General features: G+C 38.1%; 1 protein-coding gene and 1 pseudogene across 3 annotated transcripts; one reads left to right on the top strand and one right to left on the bottom strand.

Moving 5' to 3' along the window:
• The first annotated feature begins 3,188 nt into the window (after positions 1 to 3,188).
• On the top strand, positions 3,189 to 8,616 carry LOC143856342 (nuclear transcription factor Y subunit C-3 pseudogene; annotated as a pseudogene). The gene is made up of 2 exons (XR_013238164.1): positions 3,189 to 3,593; positions 7,529 to 8,616. The product of XR_013238164.1 is annotated as a nuclear transcription factor Y subunit C-3 pseudogene (transcript).
• A 2,137-nt stretch (positions 8,617 to 10,753) lies between these two features.
• Positions 10,754 to 18,363, bottom strand: LOC143856308 (KH domain-containing protein At5g56140-like). 2 transcript variants are annotated; one of them, XM_077366489.1, is made up of 7 exons: positions 18,088 to 18,363; positions 16,795 to 16,880; positions 14,861 to 15,009; positions 13,423 to 13,542; positions 13,167 to 13,283; positions 11,311 to 11,454; positions 10,754 to 11,204 (listed from the first exon to the last, which is right to left on the bottom strand). In XM_077366489.1, the coding sequence occupies exons 1-7, from the start codon at positions 18,195 to 18,197 to the stop codon at positions 11,055 to 11,057; spliced, it is 876 nt and encodes a 291-aa protein (XP_077222604.1). In that variant the 5' UTR covers positions 18,198 to 18,363; the 3' UTR covers positions 10,754 to 11,054. The 2 variants fall into 2 exon arrangements, with proteins under 2 accessions (XP_077222604.1, XP_077222605.1); XM_077366490.1 differs by having other exon boundaries at positions 14,861 to 15,006; positions 18,088 to 18,362.
• Positions 18,364 to 18,918: the final 555 nt, after the last annotated feature.

The following is an 18,918-nucleotide window of genomic DNA, read 5'->3' as shown; positions in this document are numbered from 1 at the left end:
GTTTTTTGCACTCTCAATTGATATAGTTTTTTGCACTCTCAATTCAATTCCCATGCACCTTCCCCTTCATACTAACCATTCAAATCCAACCCAATAATTCAAATCCAAGCCGACATAACATCGGACTCTTATTTTTTTGGCATCAACATTTTCCAACCATAATTTGGAGAAGGATATTTACGGAGTGGCAAAGTAGTGAGTTTGTTAAACAGGCTGCAAGTATGATGATAGCTTGTGACATTGAGTGCTGCAAAAATGTTCTCCCACTTGGAGATAAGATCTCTCACTTCAAAGGAGCAACATAATTACCATTTGAAAGCTGATTTTATGGAGGGCAAACACATTTTTGAGATCAAAGCCCGACTAAAGAGGCAAATTCTGTGTCTTGTGAGGATTTGAAGCGTGTTGGCTCACTGAACTCAAATGTGGTTGCTTTATTCGAGTTTGCATTTGGAAGATGATCTAAACTTTTCAAGACAGGAAACCTAGAACTGTTCATATCATCTTCCAAATGCATTCTGGAATGTAACATGCACATTGTGCCGTTTGCAATATCCCAACACATATTTTTTAGGTACATAACCAATATGCCAATGGAACACTACGGAACACGTTAGATGAAGCGATTCAAACATGTCCCATAAAATGTTGGATCTCACCTAGCCTCATACCTAGGAGGGTCCCAATTAGGATCATAACATTCCGCCAACCTTCCACATCTTTCGTCACTAGGGCCCACTCTATGACACCTTCCAAGTAGCCCTTTACACAGGTCTCTCTTCCCTAGAAGCCTACTGTCAACCCCTTAAGGTGTTGGCACACACATTGGCTTGTGGTGGCACCTTGCACCCTTGCCAATGTGCACTTGTAACATCAAGGTGGGACGGAGGTATGGGACCAAAGCTTTGGCATGGCAAAGAACATATGCATGGGCTATGCATAGCTTGCAAGGGCAAGCATTGGTGGAAACACACTAGTGTGGATGTGACACACGAATGGCACATGACACTGGCTGATGGGCACTGGATTGGTAGGCACGGGATCGGTGGGCATTGGATTAATGGTGGCCACTGGATGGTGGGCATTGGATAGACATATATACAAAATGCAGCACACAATGGGCAAGATGCACAATAGGCATTGGCCAAGGTGTGGCAAGGAATGTCACACCAGTGCGCATGTGACAATTGGCAAGCGCCTGGCCGTGTCTGTACATGGAGGCAACGGTTGCAAACGGTTATAAATCAAACTAAGGCGCTCGTGTTCAAGGCTTGTGAACAAGGAAAGTAAAGCCAAGGTAACTGGTGGGCTGTTTTGGCACAGGCTTGCACACATGGCAACAAGGCATTGGCTTGCACTTGCACATTGTGAAGACCACTTAAGGTAACTGTGCACACATCATGGCTGGATGGTTATGCAACTGTTATCCCACATATTGTCTTGTCATTTGTAAGTGCTTAGGCACATGGATTGTGGCAATTCGAATGTAATAGGCATATATGAGCCAATGCCCAATGCAACAAAGGCATTGTGGTGAGAGTTCCCTTTGATTTGTACTATGGCAATAATGAAATACGTGGAATAAGCAGAGATTGGCTGAACCACGTTAAAAAGTCTCTTGTGTTGTGTTGGTGTGTGCGCGCGCACGCGCACGCGCACACGCATGCTTGTTGATTTGTGTATTCTTTGTGTGTGCAATCTTGTGTGGTTGACTAGTGGAGTACTAGGCCATCACGGACAATCCCTTTAGCAAAGAAATTTTGATTTTTTGTGAGTTGCACTGTGACACCTACTCTATGGTAACTTTCACTTTGGCTCTTTTACCATGTAGCCCTTTTCAGGTAAACCTCTCCACATATTGCCCCTTCCGTGACTCAAACACAAGTGACATATTGGCTGCTCTCACGCCAAATGTTAGGTACCTAACCAATACACCAAAAGCCTTAATTAAGGCTAAAGGAACGCATCAGACTAAGCCCTTTAAACATGTCCCATATCAAGCTGGGTCCCAACTAGTTCCATAGAGCTTGGAGTTATGGAAAAGAAAAGAAACTTAGGGGGAGGAGTGAGAGAGGAGAATTGCTGTCAAATTAAAAGAGAGAAACTAAAATGTTGTTTGTAGTTTTGAATATTATATTTAGAGGTAGTCTAAACTGAGGGGCACCCTTGCATAAATGAGGTGAAAGTGCACCTCCATTGGTGTAAGGGCTTACAAGAATAAGGCCTTTGTACGGTGGAAGTACCACCCTTGACATTTGATCCAACAACAGCTCCTCAAAAAGCTCAAAAAGTGAGCTTATGTTGGATCAAATATCAAGGGCGGTACCCCTACCGTATTGTTGCAAGCCCTTACACCATATAAAATCGCATTTGAAGAGAAATTATATGGTGTAAGGGCTTACAAGAAGAAGGCCTTTGTACGGTGGAAGTACCACCCTTGACATTTGATCCAACAGCAGCTACTCAAAAAGTGAGCTTCTGTTGGATCAAATATCAAGGGCGGTACCCCTACCGTATTGTTGTAAGCCCTTACACCAGATAAAATCTCTTGTTTGAAAGTGCATTTAAAGGCATTTATAACAGCACCGAAGATGTAAAATTCAAAGCATTAAATGCACTTCCAACCAATGGGGCCGCCCTTTCACCTTATTTATGCAAGGTTGCCCTCCAGTTTAGACTTCCTATTATTTTTAATATTATTATTATGAAAGTACCCTCATGAATAGACAAATTTACGATAATTTATACCATATATTAGTACATTGGGACCCTCTATTTGGATCTAGGCACTCCGTCAGGTGAAAGGGTGCCCCCATTGGCTGCACATCATCATCGTGTTTGACTTTTCAGCCATGATTAGCCCAATGGGGTGCCCTTTCACCTCCTTTCTGCAAGGGCGCCCTTCAGCCTAGCATTCCTCTTAGTGGAATTGGTAGTGAGACCCATTAGTTTAGACACTTTTTCACCATTTTATGCTGTATCATTTGATTTGCTTTTGCCTTTCTACATATAGGAGAAATTGAAATGGCAGCCCTGCCTAATTTTAAGGTTACTTATAGTAGATAAACCTAAGCCCAGCCCACTTTCAGTCGGGCCTAAAATACTACCAATTGTCTACTCGAAGCTATCCTAAACCCAGACGAGTTACTTTTGGAGCTTTTAGCGGATCTCAACATTGGGTTACTTACTTTTCGGGCTTTTAACGGAGCTCAACTATCCCCTTTTCGCCCCCACCGTAGAATAATGCGCCCCACTTTTAACATGAATTGTGGGCAGACTTGAACCTTTTTTGACGTCAAATCACGTTAAAAGCGGTGCGCATTATCCTACAGAGTGGGGGAAAAAATCATCGCCCTATAGTTAAATCCCTATATTTAGGGTTAACAGAAGAAAAGATCCTTTTGTCAGATCATCTTTTTTCTTCCTTTCTTGTTCCGAAAATTTCTACTTTTCTTTATTTCTCTTCATTCCTCTCTCTGCACTTGTTCTCACACTACGGAGCGGGAAGATCCGAGTTTATAAAAAACAACCCTAGTCCTAAGTTTCGATCCGATCTTCTTTTTTAATTTTCCAGCACTCATCATCATAAACAGGTAATTTCTCTATCAGACTCTTTTTCCTGCACTCGATCTGCCATATATTCCTCATCTTAATGGCTTTCTTGATCTATTTTTCTCGTTTTATAAAGACTGTAAATTTTATGGATTTTTTTTTTTTGAGATTTTTATTGTTTCGATGGATCTATCACTCAGTGTTTGTTCTTTGGTGATTGATGTAAACTTGATATAAAAATGATATCTTTATTATTTTGTGGTTCTTGTTAGTTTCATAGGTTTAGGATTTTTCATGTTTGGATTGATTTGATTGGGGTTGTATGTGTTTCGTATGTTATCTGTTGGGGCTTTAATCTCGTGTGATTTGAATTCGTGGACTTGGTGAGGGTTTTTTTTTTGGAAGTAATGATTATTATGGAAAGATTATTTGAGGGAGGCCATGAGATTTGATTCTAATTGTAAGTTCCAGATCGTAACTTAAGTATTTAAATACATTTGTCTTATAGACAATCACGAAAACTATCACGAAAGATTGCAACTAAGGCAATAGTAATGAACCCTGCTCCAAGAGATCTTGTTTTTACAGTACTGTTGGGTAGGTTTCTATTTAAACCTCACTGCAAGAACATGTCTTGATTATAACATAAAACAGAGCACCCCAAAGAAGAGTTTTCTAGGAAGGAAGCAGCAAGCCTTCGAAGTAAAGACACATTCTGCCTTGTGTCTCTGAAATGTTTTAAAAGGAAATTGTATGGAAAAAAAATCTCCCAGGATTCTACATTATTCCTAGTTTTGGTGAAATACTGAACCCTAGCATACAACTTACTCTTTGAGAAACATACAGCTAAAAAAATGTTTCTCCTGATTTGAGATACGTGCTTTTGTTGAGAAGGGTGTTTCCGATGACCCCAAATTGTGAGAGATTATGCGCATTATTACTTTTTTAGAGGTGCTGAATACAAAACAAAATCACATTAAGCACATTATGACCTGCCAAACAGTGGAAGATGAAGATCTCATCAAAGATAAGATTGGTTTGCCGTGAAAATGAAGACATGGTACAATTTGCTCATGACATGCATATGTGAGGTTTATTATTGCCATGCATGTCAAGCCTATATTGGTTCGCAATCCGTAATACAAAAGTATTACAATAGGGTGGGCAAGGGTATTGTGTCAGTTGACCCTTAGGGGCATGCTCTTTCTTTTTAAAGAGTTTTAGTATATGCATTTTTTCCCTATTTGAGAGTGAAAACGGAGTTCAGGCTTGGGATTCTAGTGTGTTTTTTTTTTTTTGTGAAATCATATTTTTTGTAACTTTGTATCTTATTGATGAGTTTAGGTTGTTTCTAAGTCTTTCACTGTATGGGATGGTCTGGTCCAACCTAGAGTGGAAGCATTTTGTTCAATGGCAGTTGAGGACTGTATATATGAATATGATGAATTAGAAGAAGGGAAATTTAGATTGGTTAATGTATGCTTTCTTTGTATGGAATCGGAGGAGTCAGCTAACCTTCTCTTCATCCACTATAAACTGACTGGTAAAGGTGGGTCCTTTCTTCTCCATTGTTTCTGTATTTCATGGATCTTTGTGGTATCAACGTAGGATCTGTTCATGGGTCTGTCAATCAAATCCTTTCATAGCAAACGTAAAGTCCTTGCAAATAATCTCCCCACATGTGATTGTGTGGGCTATATGGAAGGAGTGATTGGTGCATTGGTCCCACCTAGAGTTGAAACATAGTGTTGGACGACAGTTGAGGAAATCACAGGTGTATGAAGTATGAAAAGGCAAAGAAATTTAGATTGGTGAATATGTGCTTCTAAGCATGGAAGTGTAAGAGTCGTCTAATCACCTCTTCATCCACATTCCAAATGTGAGAATGCTTCTTAGGGTAGCAATGTAGCATAGTGTGGTCAGTTCTTTTGAGGGACCACGGCTCCTTTTTTGTGTATCTTTTTTTTTAAATAGATTACTTCATTATCTTTCATAAAAATTGGTGACGAGGGAGAGAAAGTCAACTATCAGGTTCCTCCTATAGCTTATGATCACACTTAGGACTTAGGAGCATCCTCTCATGGGGCTTAAATTCTTCGAAGTGCTCTTGTGGCACTTAAGAGTACAACTACAGCATGTGCAATTCATCCTTATTGCACTGGGAGGTTTTTCACTTGTTCCACGGCATGCTAAGTCACTAGGCAAGCAGTTGCCTATTGACTAGGCAACTTGCTTAAGAAAGATTTGAATATGAAATGTATGGCTTGTTGATATTAGGCAAGCAAGTTGTCATGGGTGGTGATAGAACCAAGCTATGTAAAATGGACACTCTTTTGAACAAACATTGCCATGTCATACAGATGCTGACATACTTGTTAGGAAAAGAAAAATATAGTTCAATGTATGTTTATTGATCGGGGAGCATTTTTCTTATTTTGTACTTACATGTAAACATAAATATAATTTGTTTCATATTCTCAATTACGTGTGTCATGTGTGAACCTATTACGTATCTGCTTATGAGGTTTATACGTGGGCGTGTCTGCTTATCAAGTTTCTAGGGTTGCAGTGTGACATTTATGTCTGTGTCTGACACTGCCACTTATCTATTACTATTTGTATAAGGGAATTGCTAGCGTCCATCGCAAAAGGGTTTTCGCGGCTGGTCTGTCGCACATCAGACCAGCCACCTCATTAATGAAGACAATAGCTTTTGTCTCCATTCACTAGGTGGCTTGTCTGATGTGCAACAGACCAGCTGCAAAAAGCCTTTTGCGATGGACCTTAGCAAATCCCTTTGTATAATTCGGTATATGTTTGTTTAGCAGCTTGTATTTTCTTATTTTGTGCTTACATGTAAATATAATTATAAGTTTTTTTTATTTTCAATTAATTATGTGGATGTGTCTGCTTATCAAGTTTTTCAAGGTTGCAGTGTGACATTTCTGTATGTGACACTGACACATCTATATCCTGGTCAAATAGGAACTCAGTTACTGTATAAACTCCTAGCGGTTAATTGTTGAACAATTTCATATTGTTTGAACAAGCCCTCGCCCAATTTCAGCTACCATTAACTTGGCTACAAAATATTCCCCACGGCCTTAATGTTTGGGCCAAACCATGTCATGCAAAATAGCCATGAGCAACATCCCGCAAGAAATCACATAATGAAATAGCAGCCAAATTCCATCTGTCCCATCTAAGTCTCCTATATCCCGATGGTCCTATTTTTTCCTTAGTGCTGTCAATCTGTCATTAATATCTGCTTCCATACACAAATGGTAGGGGAATATTAAAGGTCAGGAGCATATGATTGTCTCAACTACCCTTAGCAAGCTTCTAGCCAGCTTGATGTGCTCATGGAGAGAAGCCCAACAAAGCAAGTACAGTTAACTTTTGCAGCTATTTAGTCAATTTTGCAGTTCATGTTTTGAAAGTACACTTCCATAATTTATAAACGTAGGGGTATTGACACTTTTTTATATGAGGTGGTTTGTTTTTTGTTGAAAATTTTTAGAACCACGGTGTTGTAAGAATTTTCCCTATTACTTAGGTTTTAAAATTCAGTTCAGACTTCTAGATATGAATCTTTGACAGACATTGGCTCTTAGAATAGCTGATTTTACCGTATCTCACCTCAGTGCCCTAAAATTGAACGGGGCTATAAAATCCTTATGTGTCAGGTAATCTACTTGTAAAATCTGCCATTCAAAAAGAATATCTAATTGTAAAATCTATTTGTTAGTTTCCTACTTTTGACAGAATTAACAAAAATAGTGAAAGAAAAACTATAAAGTTTTGAAATAAATGTGGCCAAATCATCACTATTCAACATTGCTCATCAATGTTATGTCAATTAATGTAGTTTAAGCCCGCTATTCTACAAAATGAATATGACTGTTAAGTCCATTATCCTTGATGGAAGAATTCCCAATAATGCATTTGTCTCATCTGTTTAATTTACTGAAAGCAGAATCTTAAAGTTTGGTTCTGAAGCTACAAGAAAGAAGTTAGACTTGTGCTTGTCCAAGTGAGAATGGATCAACAAGGGCACGGACAGCCTCCAGTTATGGGTGTTGTTGCTGGTACGACTCAAATACCGTATGGTGCAGCCACATATCAGGCCAATCAGATGATGGGCCCCATTCCCCCAGGCTCAGTTGTAACACCCGTTGGAACCATTCAATCCCCTGGTCAGACAACAACTTTCGCAGCATCCCCTGCTCAGCTTGCCCAACACCAACTTGCTTATCAGCACATCCACCAGCAACAGGAACAACAACTCCAGCAGCAACTCCAAATATTTTGGGGAAACCAATACCAAGAAATTGAACAGACAACTGACTTCAAAAACCACAGCTTGCCATTGGCGAGGATCAAAAAGATAATGAAAGCAGACGAGGATGTAAGGATGATATCTGCAGAGGCTCCGGTCATATTCGCCAAGGCGTGCGAGATGTTCATCTTGGAGTTGACACTACGTTCGTGGAATCATACTGAGGAGAACAAGCGGAGGACACTTCAGAAGAACGACATTGCTGCGGCAATCACAAGGACAGATATCTTTGATTTTCTTGTGGACATTGTGCCTAGGGAAGAGCTGAAGGATGAGGTGCTTGGATCCATCCCAAGGGCTGGGACCATGCCAGTTGGAGGGCCCGCGGACCCTATTTCTTACTACTATATGTCCCCACAGGGTCCCCAGCAGGTTGGATCGCCAGGGTTGATCATGGGTAAACCTGTTTTGGATCAATCTTTGTATATGCAGCAGCCTCATGTTTACATGTCTCAGCCGATGTGGCAGCAGCAACAGGCTGTTCAGCAGCAGCAGCAAGCAAAATCAGACTCTTGAGCAGCAAGGGGAGTGCCTATATCAGATGAATTTGAAAAGAAAAAGATGTGTAAGTATGCTATTTATCTTCGCAGCTAGTATCAGTCTCTATTGAGTGAGGAGGAAATTAACTAAGTCCCTCTTTTAATTTGACTATTGTAATAGATTTGCTTCTCTACACTTTCTCCATCCACTTTAAGGTTTTTAATTGATCACCCTGAATTTCTCTATTGCCTGTCATACTGATATATGTCCTCAGTTCAATTCAATGGGTGTCCCTATGGCTGAAAAATAGTCGTCCCATTCCTTTGTTGTTTCTGTTGAGAAGCTTTGCTTGTTTTATGATCTTATTTTCAGCTTTCTGAGACTATCTGTTTCTCTAGTTTCTTAGTATGAAAATGCATCACAGCGGCTCATTGAGAGGACAAGTTAATTGAATTTTATTATGTTGTCTTCATAGATTTTCTAAAATGCCTTGAATTCAGTAAAATCTGGTCCAAGTCTTTGAAAAGTTCATTGCAATATGGATATTCAAAGTCATTTTACTACATCTGGCTCTGGCCCGATTACTTAGGTTGATTGATCAGGGGCTAAAATCTTTTCCATGCATTCGTGTAGTGAAGGGATGATTCCTTTTTTTTTAAAGGGACACACATTCCAGTTCTGCTAGCCTCCTGCATCTCTTAAATTTTAGGGCAATGATAAATTCGCACCTCCATTGGATAATTCGCACCCTTTTAAAGAAGGGTATGTGACAAACTTTATTGCCTTTAAAACATTATCTCACGTTAAAGGGGTGTAACTTATCCTACAGAGGGTGTGAATTTATTATTCCCATACTTTTATCCTTTAAAACGGGGTTGGAATATGGTGAATACAGTTGATATCCGCACCACCTTCTCCTCAAATATTTATGAATATTTATTCACCGCTCTTTGTTTTACACTTTCTCATTTTTTACTGTGACTAGTCTCAAAGGCTTACCATTCAAAAAAATAAAATAAGGGACCTGCTCGATTGAAGGCCATGTTTGGCAGCTATGAAAGTTTTTTCCATTGAATACTGATTTATCAAGTGGTGGGAGACGAAAGAGAATTGAGAGAACATGAGAGGAGAAGGTGAGAAGTGGGTGAAAAATAAGGAAAAGAAATAGACAACTCTATTCCAAGTAGAGTTTTATTTTCCCTTAATTTCCTGCCACTTCGCATCATCTCCTCACTCGTGCCTTCTCAATTCTCTGCCTCTCCCACTCTCCCTACCCCTCTCTTAACACTCGGTAAGCTAATATTCAATGACAAAAAATTTCTTGGTTGCCAAACAAGGACTAAAAGTAATAACAAAGATCTCCTATAAGACGTCTTGATGAATAGGTACCTAGTGTATTGGCTTAGGCCCAGTAGACAATTATCACTGTAAAAGGTCGCCCATGGGACTCACCAAGCTACAATGTAAAGCATTAATCATGTAAAATATTTTCATTCTTAAAATATCCCATGTTCATTACCCAACATTCGATGTCGCCCAGGCATTACCAATGCACACCCGTAGGGATGAAGTATCACAACATTAAAAGTAACAACTGAAAGAAATGGCAGACTAAGATAGATATAACATAAGCAACAATAATCAAATATCAGAAGATCCACATAATCAAAGAATACAAATGGGGTGTTCATTATTCGATTATAACCGAACCAAATTGGTTTGGTCGGTTCGGTTCCGTTTTTTTCCTTTTCGGTTCGGTTTCGGTTATTTTGTTTTTGGAAATTCTGTTATTTGGGTTCGGGTTCAGTTATCTCAAAACAAAAATCGGTTAACCGAAATTATGGATAAAAACCATTATTTTTCCAAAAAAAAAATGTTGTATTGGCACTCTGTAGGATGATCAAAACCGTCCATTTGATTGATCACAACTTAATTAGGTTGTGCTCAAAAAATCATTTCTTAGCCCTCCGATCCAAACCGAGATTTTGCTTTTTTCCCTCTTTTTCTCCCACTATTCGGTTATTTTGGTTATAACCGAATAACCAAATTTTTAATCAGTTCGGTTTCAGTTATTTGATAACCGAAATTATTTTGGTTATCAAATTTCGGTCTATTCGGTTCGGTTGTAACCAAACAAACACCCCTTTATACAATCCCCAAAACTTAATACAATCTACACTCTAGTACACAAAACTCCTAACCAGATCTGCTCTTGGGGGACTATTGTCTCACCACTCTTTATACACAACTGAATTCACTCTTCCTTTACAACACCCCCACCATTAAAATATAAAAACTGACACCTCAAGCATAACATTAACAAAATTACAAAAATATAAAAACTGACACCTCAAGCAGAACATTAACAAAAATACAAAAATATCAAGACTGACAACTCAAGCATAACATTAACAATAATACAATAAAAGGAGAGATTTTAAGAGTACCTGTCCCACCAAACTAGATAAACACATACACAGGCAAACCCCACAACCACCCAAAAATGGTCTTCTATCCATAGCATCATCAAACCCCCCAATAGCAGCAGATAAACACAGTTCATATAGAAACGAGTTAGAACATAAATGCAGTGGTGGTGCAGCCTCACCCACAATTGGGGCAAAGGCCCCAGCGGGAACTCATGGTAAACAGGCACTGGGAACACTACTCCATTGTTTTGAAGTTACCCCCTTGTCTTTGCTCTCTTCATACCAAGGCTGTTGTGGAAAGGAGACACAGAGCCAGACATTTGGGAACCTTCCTCGCGGAGAGTGCCATTGAGCAGTGCCAGCTCTCGGAGCTGCTGCTTCTTGAAGAAATCCTGTGATTCATCCTGGACAAATAGATACATAAAGACAAACATGAGCTAGAGAAAGATTATTCAATGAAATGTTTAAGAAAGATGACCAAGTAAATAAAGAGCTGAGAGAAATAGCTACCACAGGCTTGAGCAAGTCTTCCAGGATCTCGCGTGCTTGCATCAGGCGGGCATCAACTAACTCTACTGGCAATTCTGCCTCAACAAGTAGGTGAAGAGGCTCATTCAAATGCTCATATCCTGGTTGTCCCCTCATCATTTCTTCCTATCAGAACGTGAAGTCATGGCAAGAGCAAATAAGTAAAAATCAAGGTCTCGCCTTTTATATGAAGTATGGTAAAAAAAAAAAAAAACTCGGCTTCTATTTTATAACGAGTTTACGAAGAAAGTCTGAAGGACGTGAAACCCAATCAACTAGTTGATTTGAGTTTGTCAAGTTCAAAAGAACAGCTGCAGATCGATTTTGTGATTCTTGAATAGTCAGTAATGTTTTTACTAGTATTTAAGTTTAACTCAAACGGTTTCTTCGAGAATTGATAGAGTTCTGATTTGTTAATTGAGTTGTTCAAGCAGCGGTCATGCTTCTTCACATTTAAAAAATTGAATTACCAATTAACCTGAATCAATTCTTAATAAAGTTTACGGTAAGTCTCTCAGTCACATGATTGACTTCTTAACCACTGATACATATCCATCTGTTAAATTTGGTTGACGTAATGGTTTCCTATATTTTTCTAATTATTATCAATAATTTTATTTTCATTTTTTTTAAAACAATCGAAAGTTTTAACGTCTTTTTTCAAAACAGAACATTGAAAAGTTCCAATCTAGGAGAAAAAACACAGAATGGTCACTGAAATGGAATTGAAAACTCTTCTACATACTCCCTCTCTCTCTCATCCTCGCAATGAGAAAGATAAAATTGTTTCCATTGTTCGAGAGAGTTTAGAGTCTTATTCCCCAAGTTTCCATTGTAGTTTTCTATATTACCAAACATGCACTAAACCATATAAGGAAGCCCACAATATCCCTTGCAAGGTTTTAAATTTCGGTTTCGGTACCTATTTCAGACGTCCGAAATTTGGTAATTAAGCTTCGAAATTTGGGACCGAAATTCCAAAATTTCGGCCGAAATTTTGTAACATTTATTTATTTTATTTTAATTTAATGCCATTTTCTCATAATTTCGGCCGAAATTTGGTATTTCGCGAAATATCAAATTTTGGGAAATTTCGGTTTCGGTCCCCAATTTCGGATTTCGGTCGAAATTTAAAACCATGATCCCTTGTACAAGCTGGTAGAGAGGTTATATAGGCCACCAAAAAGAAAATCAGACAAAAAATGACAAATGAACAAACTTACTGGCATTCCATACAAATAAAATAGGGAAAAGATCACCCAAAGAGACCTCTAAAATCAGGCAAGTTGGCAGCACTTTTTATAGAGGGAAATTTCAACATGGTTTTGGGCAGGTTCGCATTAACTCCGACAATTCTCAGGTTTGTCAGAATCATTAAGGGGCCGTTTGGATAAGCGGATTTTAGGAAATCTTGGATTTCCTCAAAATCGTAGATGGGAGACGAGAGGAGACCAGCCATCATTTTCTGATTTCTCGCCCTTCTTTCCGTCAGCGAGAGAGTAGGAGATCATCTCATGTTTCCAGGTTTTAGAAATCTCAAGATGGAGGAGAGATTTCTAAAACCTGGATTTCTTACTTAAAATCCAAGACTCTAAAGAGAAGCGAAACTGTTATTCTCCTTCTTCTCGTCTCCCATCTAAGATTTTAAGGAAATCCAAGATTCTAAAATCCACGTATCCAAACGGCCCCTAAAGGTTTGTTTTTCCATACTAGCAAGGACATTAGTTGATTGTTTCCAGAAGCCATAGTATTATATCCACTTGTCTTGCATGCGACATACAAGTGCCTCTGTATGCAAGCAGAGTTAAGAGTATTTGCTAAAGCAGCATGACAATTACCCGAGTTGGATCCTTGATGCTGCCACGCCCTCTGATCAAGACACGACACTCAGTACTTGCCTCCACTCGCTTAAGAGAGTTTCCCCTGGGACCAAGGAGACGCCCTACAAAGTTGTACTGCAAAGGAAATTTAATGGAGAAAGATAAGTGTCAAAAACCTAAGAGAAAATCACAACATTTAAGCATGGAGCAAGAAGGGTTTTCTTTTATTTTTTGTATTTTCTGTTAGTAGGTAAACAAGTTATCTGTTACATACAGTTGGATACGTATCAACAGGAATATCCACCCGCATCGTTTTCTTGACAATAATACCCGATGAGCTACCTTGTGATCCAATCCAGCCAGTAGCTGATGATTGCTGTAGTAACCTTGGCCTCTGCATATTGCAACTCAATGTGTGGTTAAACAGGCAAATGAAAGGAGAACATGAAAAGTGATTGGAAAAAAATGCATATCAATAACTATTTGAGCAACCTTAGATCCCATACAAGTAAATTACACAGTAGCAATAGGATGATAACATAAAAAATACTTAAACAATAGCAAACTGCAATCATTAAGCAGCAGTAAGCAAACATATGAAGGTTCTTGGGGGGAAAGTTGATATTACCAGACTTAACAACAATTACATGCGAAAAATGAAAACTCGGTGACATTTTATCAAGAGTTTAAAGAACCTCAAAGGCCGCAGACTACAAATTCGTAAACTTCACTACTAAAATGCATTTCACACAATCTAAAACATTCACTGATTATCAATGTGATGTTTAGTGTCCGGGGCGTATTCTGATCAGATGTGTCATGGATGTTGCAAGTAACAAATGTTTTGCAAATCTGAAATAATAAATAAGAAACTTTAGTAAACTACATGACGACAAACTTCACTATTCAAATATCGTTCAGACACCACATAAGCAGAAAAGGTGAAGATATTTTATGAATACAAATACATTGTTTAGCAGGCCACGATGTCACCAGGAAGACAAACAATTAACAGATGTTCTTAATTGGGATTAACTCCAGGCATTGTCAATTTATCCAGCTGTGCATGCTGAAAAGGACCCAGATTTGCTAAGCACCATTTACTGCATTGGGCTATTTGTTCATGCTTGCCACCACCATATTTGGAGGTCTGATTCAAACGAAATTCATGTTAGAACCCGATGAAAGGTTTAAGGATGCAACAAGAACACTATTTTTCCCCTGGCAAAAGAGGACAATTTTATCATCGTCTAACAAAGCCTAATGCAAAGCAAAGTTTAAAGCCTCAACAAGAACAAATTAACTAATATATTGTTCCTTATAGAATGTTAGTCAGACTGCCATTCATAGCTAGTTAGAATTCCAAATGCAAGCTCTCAAAGGAGGAATATATTTCAAGTTAGCTCTAGCTGTAAGAAACAATGTCAGGAATGCTTCTAAAGAGCAGCCAGGATAGAGAGAAAAAGAAGCCGTGCCAGTGGTTAGCATCCTTAGTTCCTTACTTCATAAAGAACCTATTAACTAGTCTATTGTTTCTTAGAGACTGTTAATCTGACTGCCAGTCAGCAATAGTTGAAATTCCAAATGCAAGCACTCAGACAGGGAATTTATTTCAAGTTAGCACTACCAGTAAGAAACTATGTCAAGAATGATTCTGAAGACCAGTAAAATTAGATAGAAATAGAAGTTATGTTAATGGTTAGTATCCGTACTTCTGATTGAAATGCTGACGCCCATCCATTCATATCGGCTCCTCCATTTGAAAACAATCCTCCAGAATTCAGAGGGCTAGCATGTTCAAGCCCACTCTGATCTAAAAGTGATGCATTCCCCAATAGTGTGGTTACACGCAATATTTCTGCTTCACAATTTCAAGTTCAAGAATAAGATGTACCAGTTAGCATTTGTTAAGAAATTAGTCAGCACAAAATGGACAGACAACATGGGTCGATTAAAAGGGCCATATCAAAATCAGCATCCCGTCCATGTAAGTACTTTACTCTTTTTTGGAAGCATAACCTAGAATGATAAAGAAAATCACGTAAATTATTTTTACGTGAATTAGCGGGGCACTTCAGAAGAAGAAATCAGGTGTATAAGGGTATATATTGACGTTATATCATTTTAAGTGCATTAAAAAATGCCGAAAGACAAAGTACCCAAAACTACATAATATTTAATTCAAGATAATGGAAGTACTGAAAAATAGTAAGCTATATAAATATTCATGAAAAAAGGACTTGCCGTTTCCGGGACTAGTAGTGATACAAAGTTCATATAATTTTTTTTGAACGATTAAAGTTCACATAATTATGTCGGAAATTCCAGTAGATACCAAGTATAGGACAAGCATGGTCATTAAGGTCCATCTTGCTTTACTATAACGCAAACCAAAATGTCTAGTAATTGTCAATGACATTTTGATCAATATTGTAATTGAAATTCCAACGAATATGCGTCCATATTCTAACCGGGTCTTTTATCAGAATCTAAAACAATCTCAGCATATGAAATGATGAATCTATAGTTTGGTATCAGTGATTGCTTAAGGAGGTATGTCTCAGGCAATTGAAATGATGAAAACCAGGCAAGTTTCTTTCCAATGATATTTTGATCAATATTGTAATTGAAATTCCAACAAAATTGAGTCCATATTCTAACCGGGTCTTTTAGTTTTTTATTGTATCCAGTTGTTTTTAGTTTTTACCCAGTGTTGAAAATAGTCTTTGATTGTATCCAGTTGTTTTTAGTTTTTACCACCCATTAAGCCTTTTTTAGGACCCAGAAATCAACAAAGGTCTGACATTTTTTCAGAGTAGCATTTCATATGCTCTACCAAAATATTTATTCAGTTACAATACTTCAACATATGATACTAATACATATACACAACTAAAACACGGTACAAGTTATACAATAACCAGGGGAAACCATTATCATAAGCTAATGATGTGGTAATTCTTTGATAAGCATCCATCTTGTTTATCCCTGCAACCATAAAATGTTGGTATACACCTATACGGGCCAATTATTCAGAATCACCATTGTCAGATCTCATGCAGAGAATCGTAAACATATTTACCAACAAGAAGATAGACTCTTCTGCCTTCCAATATCTGTATCACACTCAATTAGCAGAATGCTAGCAAATTATGCCATGTTATTAAGTCAGGCGCTTTATATAAGAGGTCAGTAGCATCATTTGCAAATAGAAATTTAATTTGAATTTGAATGGATTGCTTTAAGGAAACTTGACAAACGAACTACCCTCATCTGCTCCAGGTCACATAAAGAATGCATCCTCATAACACAAAAGTCATCAAAATAAATTGAATGTTACATTTAATGACCCAAGGCAGTTATCATCCTTTCTAAAAAAAACTTGAAGTACCCTAAATGATGTTACAGACCATGATCCATAGAGTGAGTCGAACACAGATCAATCCCATTATGGAATTAACAATTTCCATCTATGTATATCCCCGTGAACCCCACAAATCAGACCAAAAAAAGGACATAAAAACAATATGGTAAGATACACGAGTAGAAAATGAAAACATATGACACCCTTGTACTTCGATAGTTTGACACACTAACCATAGAATTTCAAAATGGAACACAGCTTATTTTTAGTTTTGGGAATCACCCTGGTTCAGAAGTCGGTAGCTGTGAGGAAGAACTGGCATAAAGGGACTGAGTTTGTGTCGTTCTGCCAGCAACATGGAAAGATACCTGCCAAATAAATAGCTATAGTCAGTTAGGCACACTCAATCATGCAGATACGGGACGTTAACAGGTTTCCCCCACCCCTCTCCACTCATAAACATCCCAACCATGGCATCAAGCCAGAGATGTGAAAATCAGTTGTAACGTTATGTCGATATCCATTTCAAACATATCGATGCCATATATTCATAGGTGCCAGAGTGAGCTTTAAAAAAGTACAATTATAATAGATATAATCATCTAAACATGTCAAAAAGAATAATGGAAGAAACCGTAAAAACCGTGAAAGTAATAAACCTTGGAGAAAACTATAAGAGCAGTATCAGAATTTGGATTACCCAAGTAAGATTTACTAAGAAGTTACCAAATGCACCCAATTATATCATAAGCAAAAAAAAACAGAATAGTGCGTCCGAGGAAGCATCAAGAAAGTACCAACAAAATTTTCTTCTTCCATAGAGACTACATTTTATGACAATGGCTTGTGCAAAGCATGACAATGAATGAACCACAAATAGGGAAATTAACTCAATCAATTAAAAATTTTCGAATCCTGGTGATATGAGACTCGAAAGAGAAAGAAACTCAGGTCGTGATATTGACATTCCACAGTTAAAAGTTTAAACAATAAAAAATCATTAAAAAATGTACACCAACATCAAAACAGTTGCAAAGAATCAACATTAAAAAATCGTTAAAACCATAGATATTGCGAAATCATCTGAAGCACTAGATTTCATCCATAAATTCCCCAAATAAGTATAGCTATAGCAACAATATCCTAAGCACTGGATAATAGAAACCGAAGTGCACTTAAGACCGAGTCAAATTAATACAAAACCTAATCTTTCCAAGCACAAAAGCTTAATCCAGATGAACTAATACAAAATCCTAATAACAGTAACAGCTACAGATGAAATAATATCAAATTACAGAAGAAACATGGACAGATTGTCCGATCCAAGACTAGAAAAGAGAAAATAATCAAATAATCAAACATTTTCATAGCATAAAATCCAGAAAAGCAACCGCATCTAATGAAAATTAAAACTAAAACGGAAGAAGATGAAACTTAGCATTGATGGCAATAAAAGATAAAAAGCGCAGAACAGATCAAATGAAGAAGTATAAGATTGGAAACAATTAGAGGTTTTGTTTGTGGATCTTGTGAAAAATCTAGGGTTTTGAGGTGCTAAAAGAGAGAAAGCATTACTTGTCTTGGTCGACGAAAGCGTTGGTAGAGGAGCGGATACCGGAGATATGAGGGGAATGAGGTGCGCTAGAGGGAGAGGGGGAGTAGGCCATATATCTGCCGGAAGACATCTTTCCGGCGAGATTTTAATCGGAATCTGACGAGATTTCGGCGAGATGGTGTCAAATCCCAGCCAGATTCGAGCAGTGATTAAAGTCGGTAGAAGTTGGAGCGGGAGGTTTTATTTATAGAGGCAGGCAAGAGAGAGAGACAGAGAGATTTCTTACTGTCACAGGCTCATTTTTCGCCACTGGCCTTTTTAATTAGATATTCCTTTTAGGGCAATGATATAATCGCACCCCCTATAGGATAATTCACACCCATGACGTCAAAAAGGGTTAAAGTCCGTGCCACATGCCCTCTTTTTATTAATGAGGTGTTGAATTACTTAGTTAGCCCTTGATTTTTAGAGGATACGAGCATATGACATTATGACATGAATTGAAAGGCATATAAACAGCAATAATAAGAATAATGACCAAAACACCCTTATATCAGAAAGGCATTTGCTAGGCAATTTCGCAAAAAAGTATTTCGCAGCAGCTCACTTTTCAAGAGAGAACAGCCAACTCACATGAATGATATGAATAAGACCAATTCTGCTGCTGGCTGTTTCCTCGAGGAAAAAGTGTTAAAGTGAAATGGCTTCTTGTGAAATTGCCAAGCAAATCCAATCTATTGGGGATCCCAATTTCATACCAACTCAAGACATGCTTTAGACCGTGTTTTGAATTTTAAGGATTGATTATTGGACTCAAACACCATTTTGTGTCTTTTGCGTACAATGATCAG

This window comes from Tasmannia lanceolata, unplaced genomic scaffold (assembly GCF_043159265.1).
Source record: "Tasmannia lanceolata isolate RefF3 unplaced genomic scaffold, GAP_Taslan_0.1 ptg000023l, whole genome shotgun sequence".
Lineage (NCBI taxonomy): Eukaryota > Viridiplantae > Streptophyta > Magnoliopsida > Canellales > Winteraceae > Tasmannia > Tasmannia lanceolata.
The sequence above is the reverse complement of the archived record's forward strand: the minus strand, read 5'-3'. Positions and strand labels throughout refer to the sequence as shown.

Bases quoted from the DNA above. Each gene is read 5' to 3' on its own strand.
- LOC143856308 (XM_077366489.1), bottom strand. From the start codon at position 18,197: ATGTCTTCCGGCAGATATATGGCCTACTCCCCCTCTCCCTCTAGCGCA. The intron at 13,543-14,860 runs GTACGGATACTA...TGCAATATGCAG, and splicing joins CGTCAGCATTTCAATCAGAA to AGGCCAAGGTTACTACAGCA. The intron at 11,205-11,310 runs GTAGCTATTTCT...CTATTTGTCCAG, and splicing joins AAGACTTGCTCAAGCCTGTG to GATGAATCACAGGATTTCTT.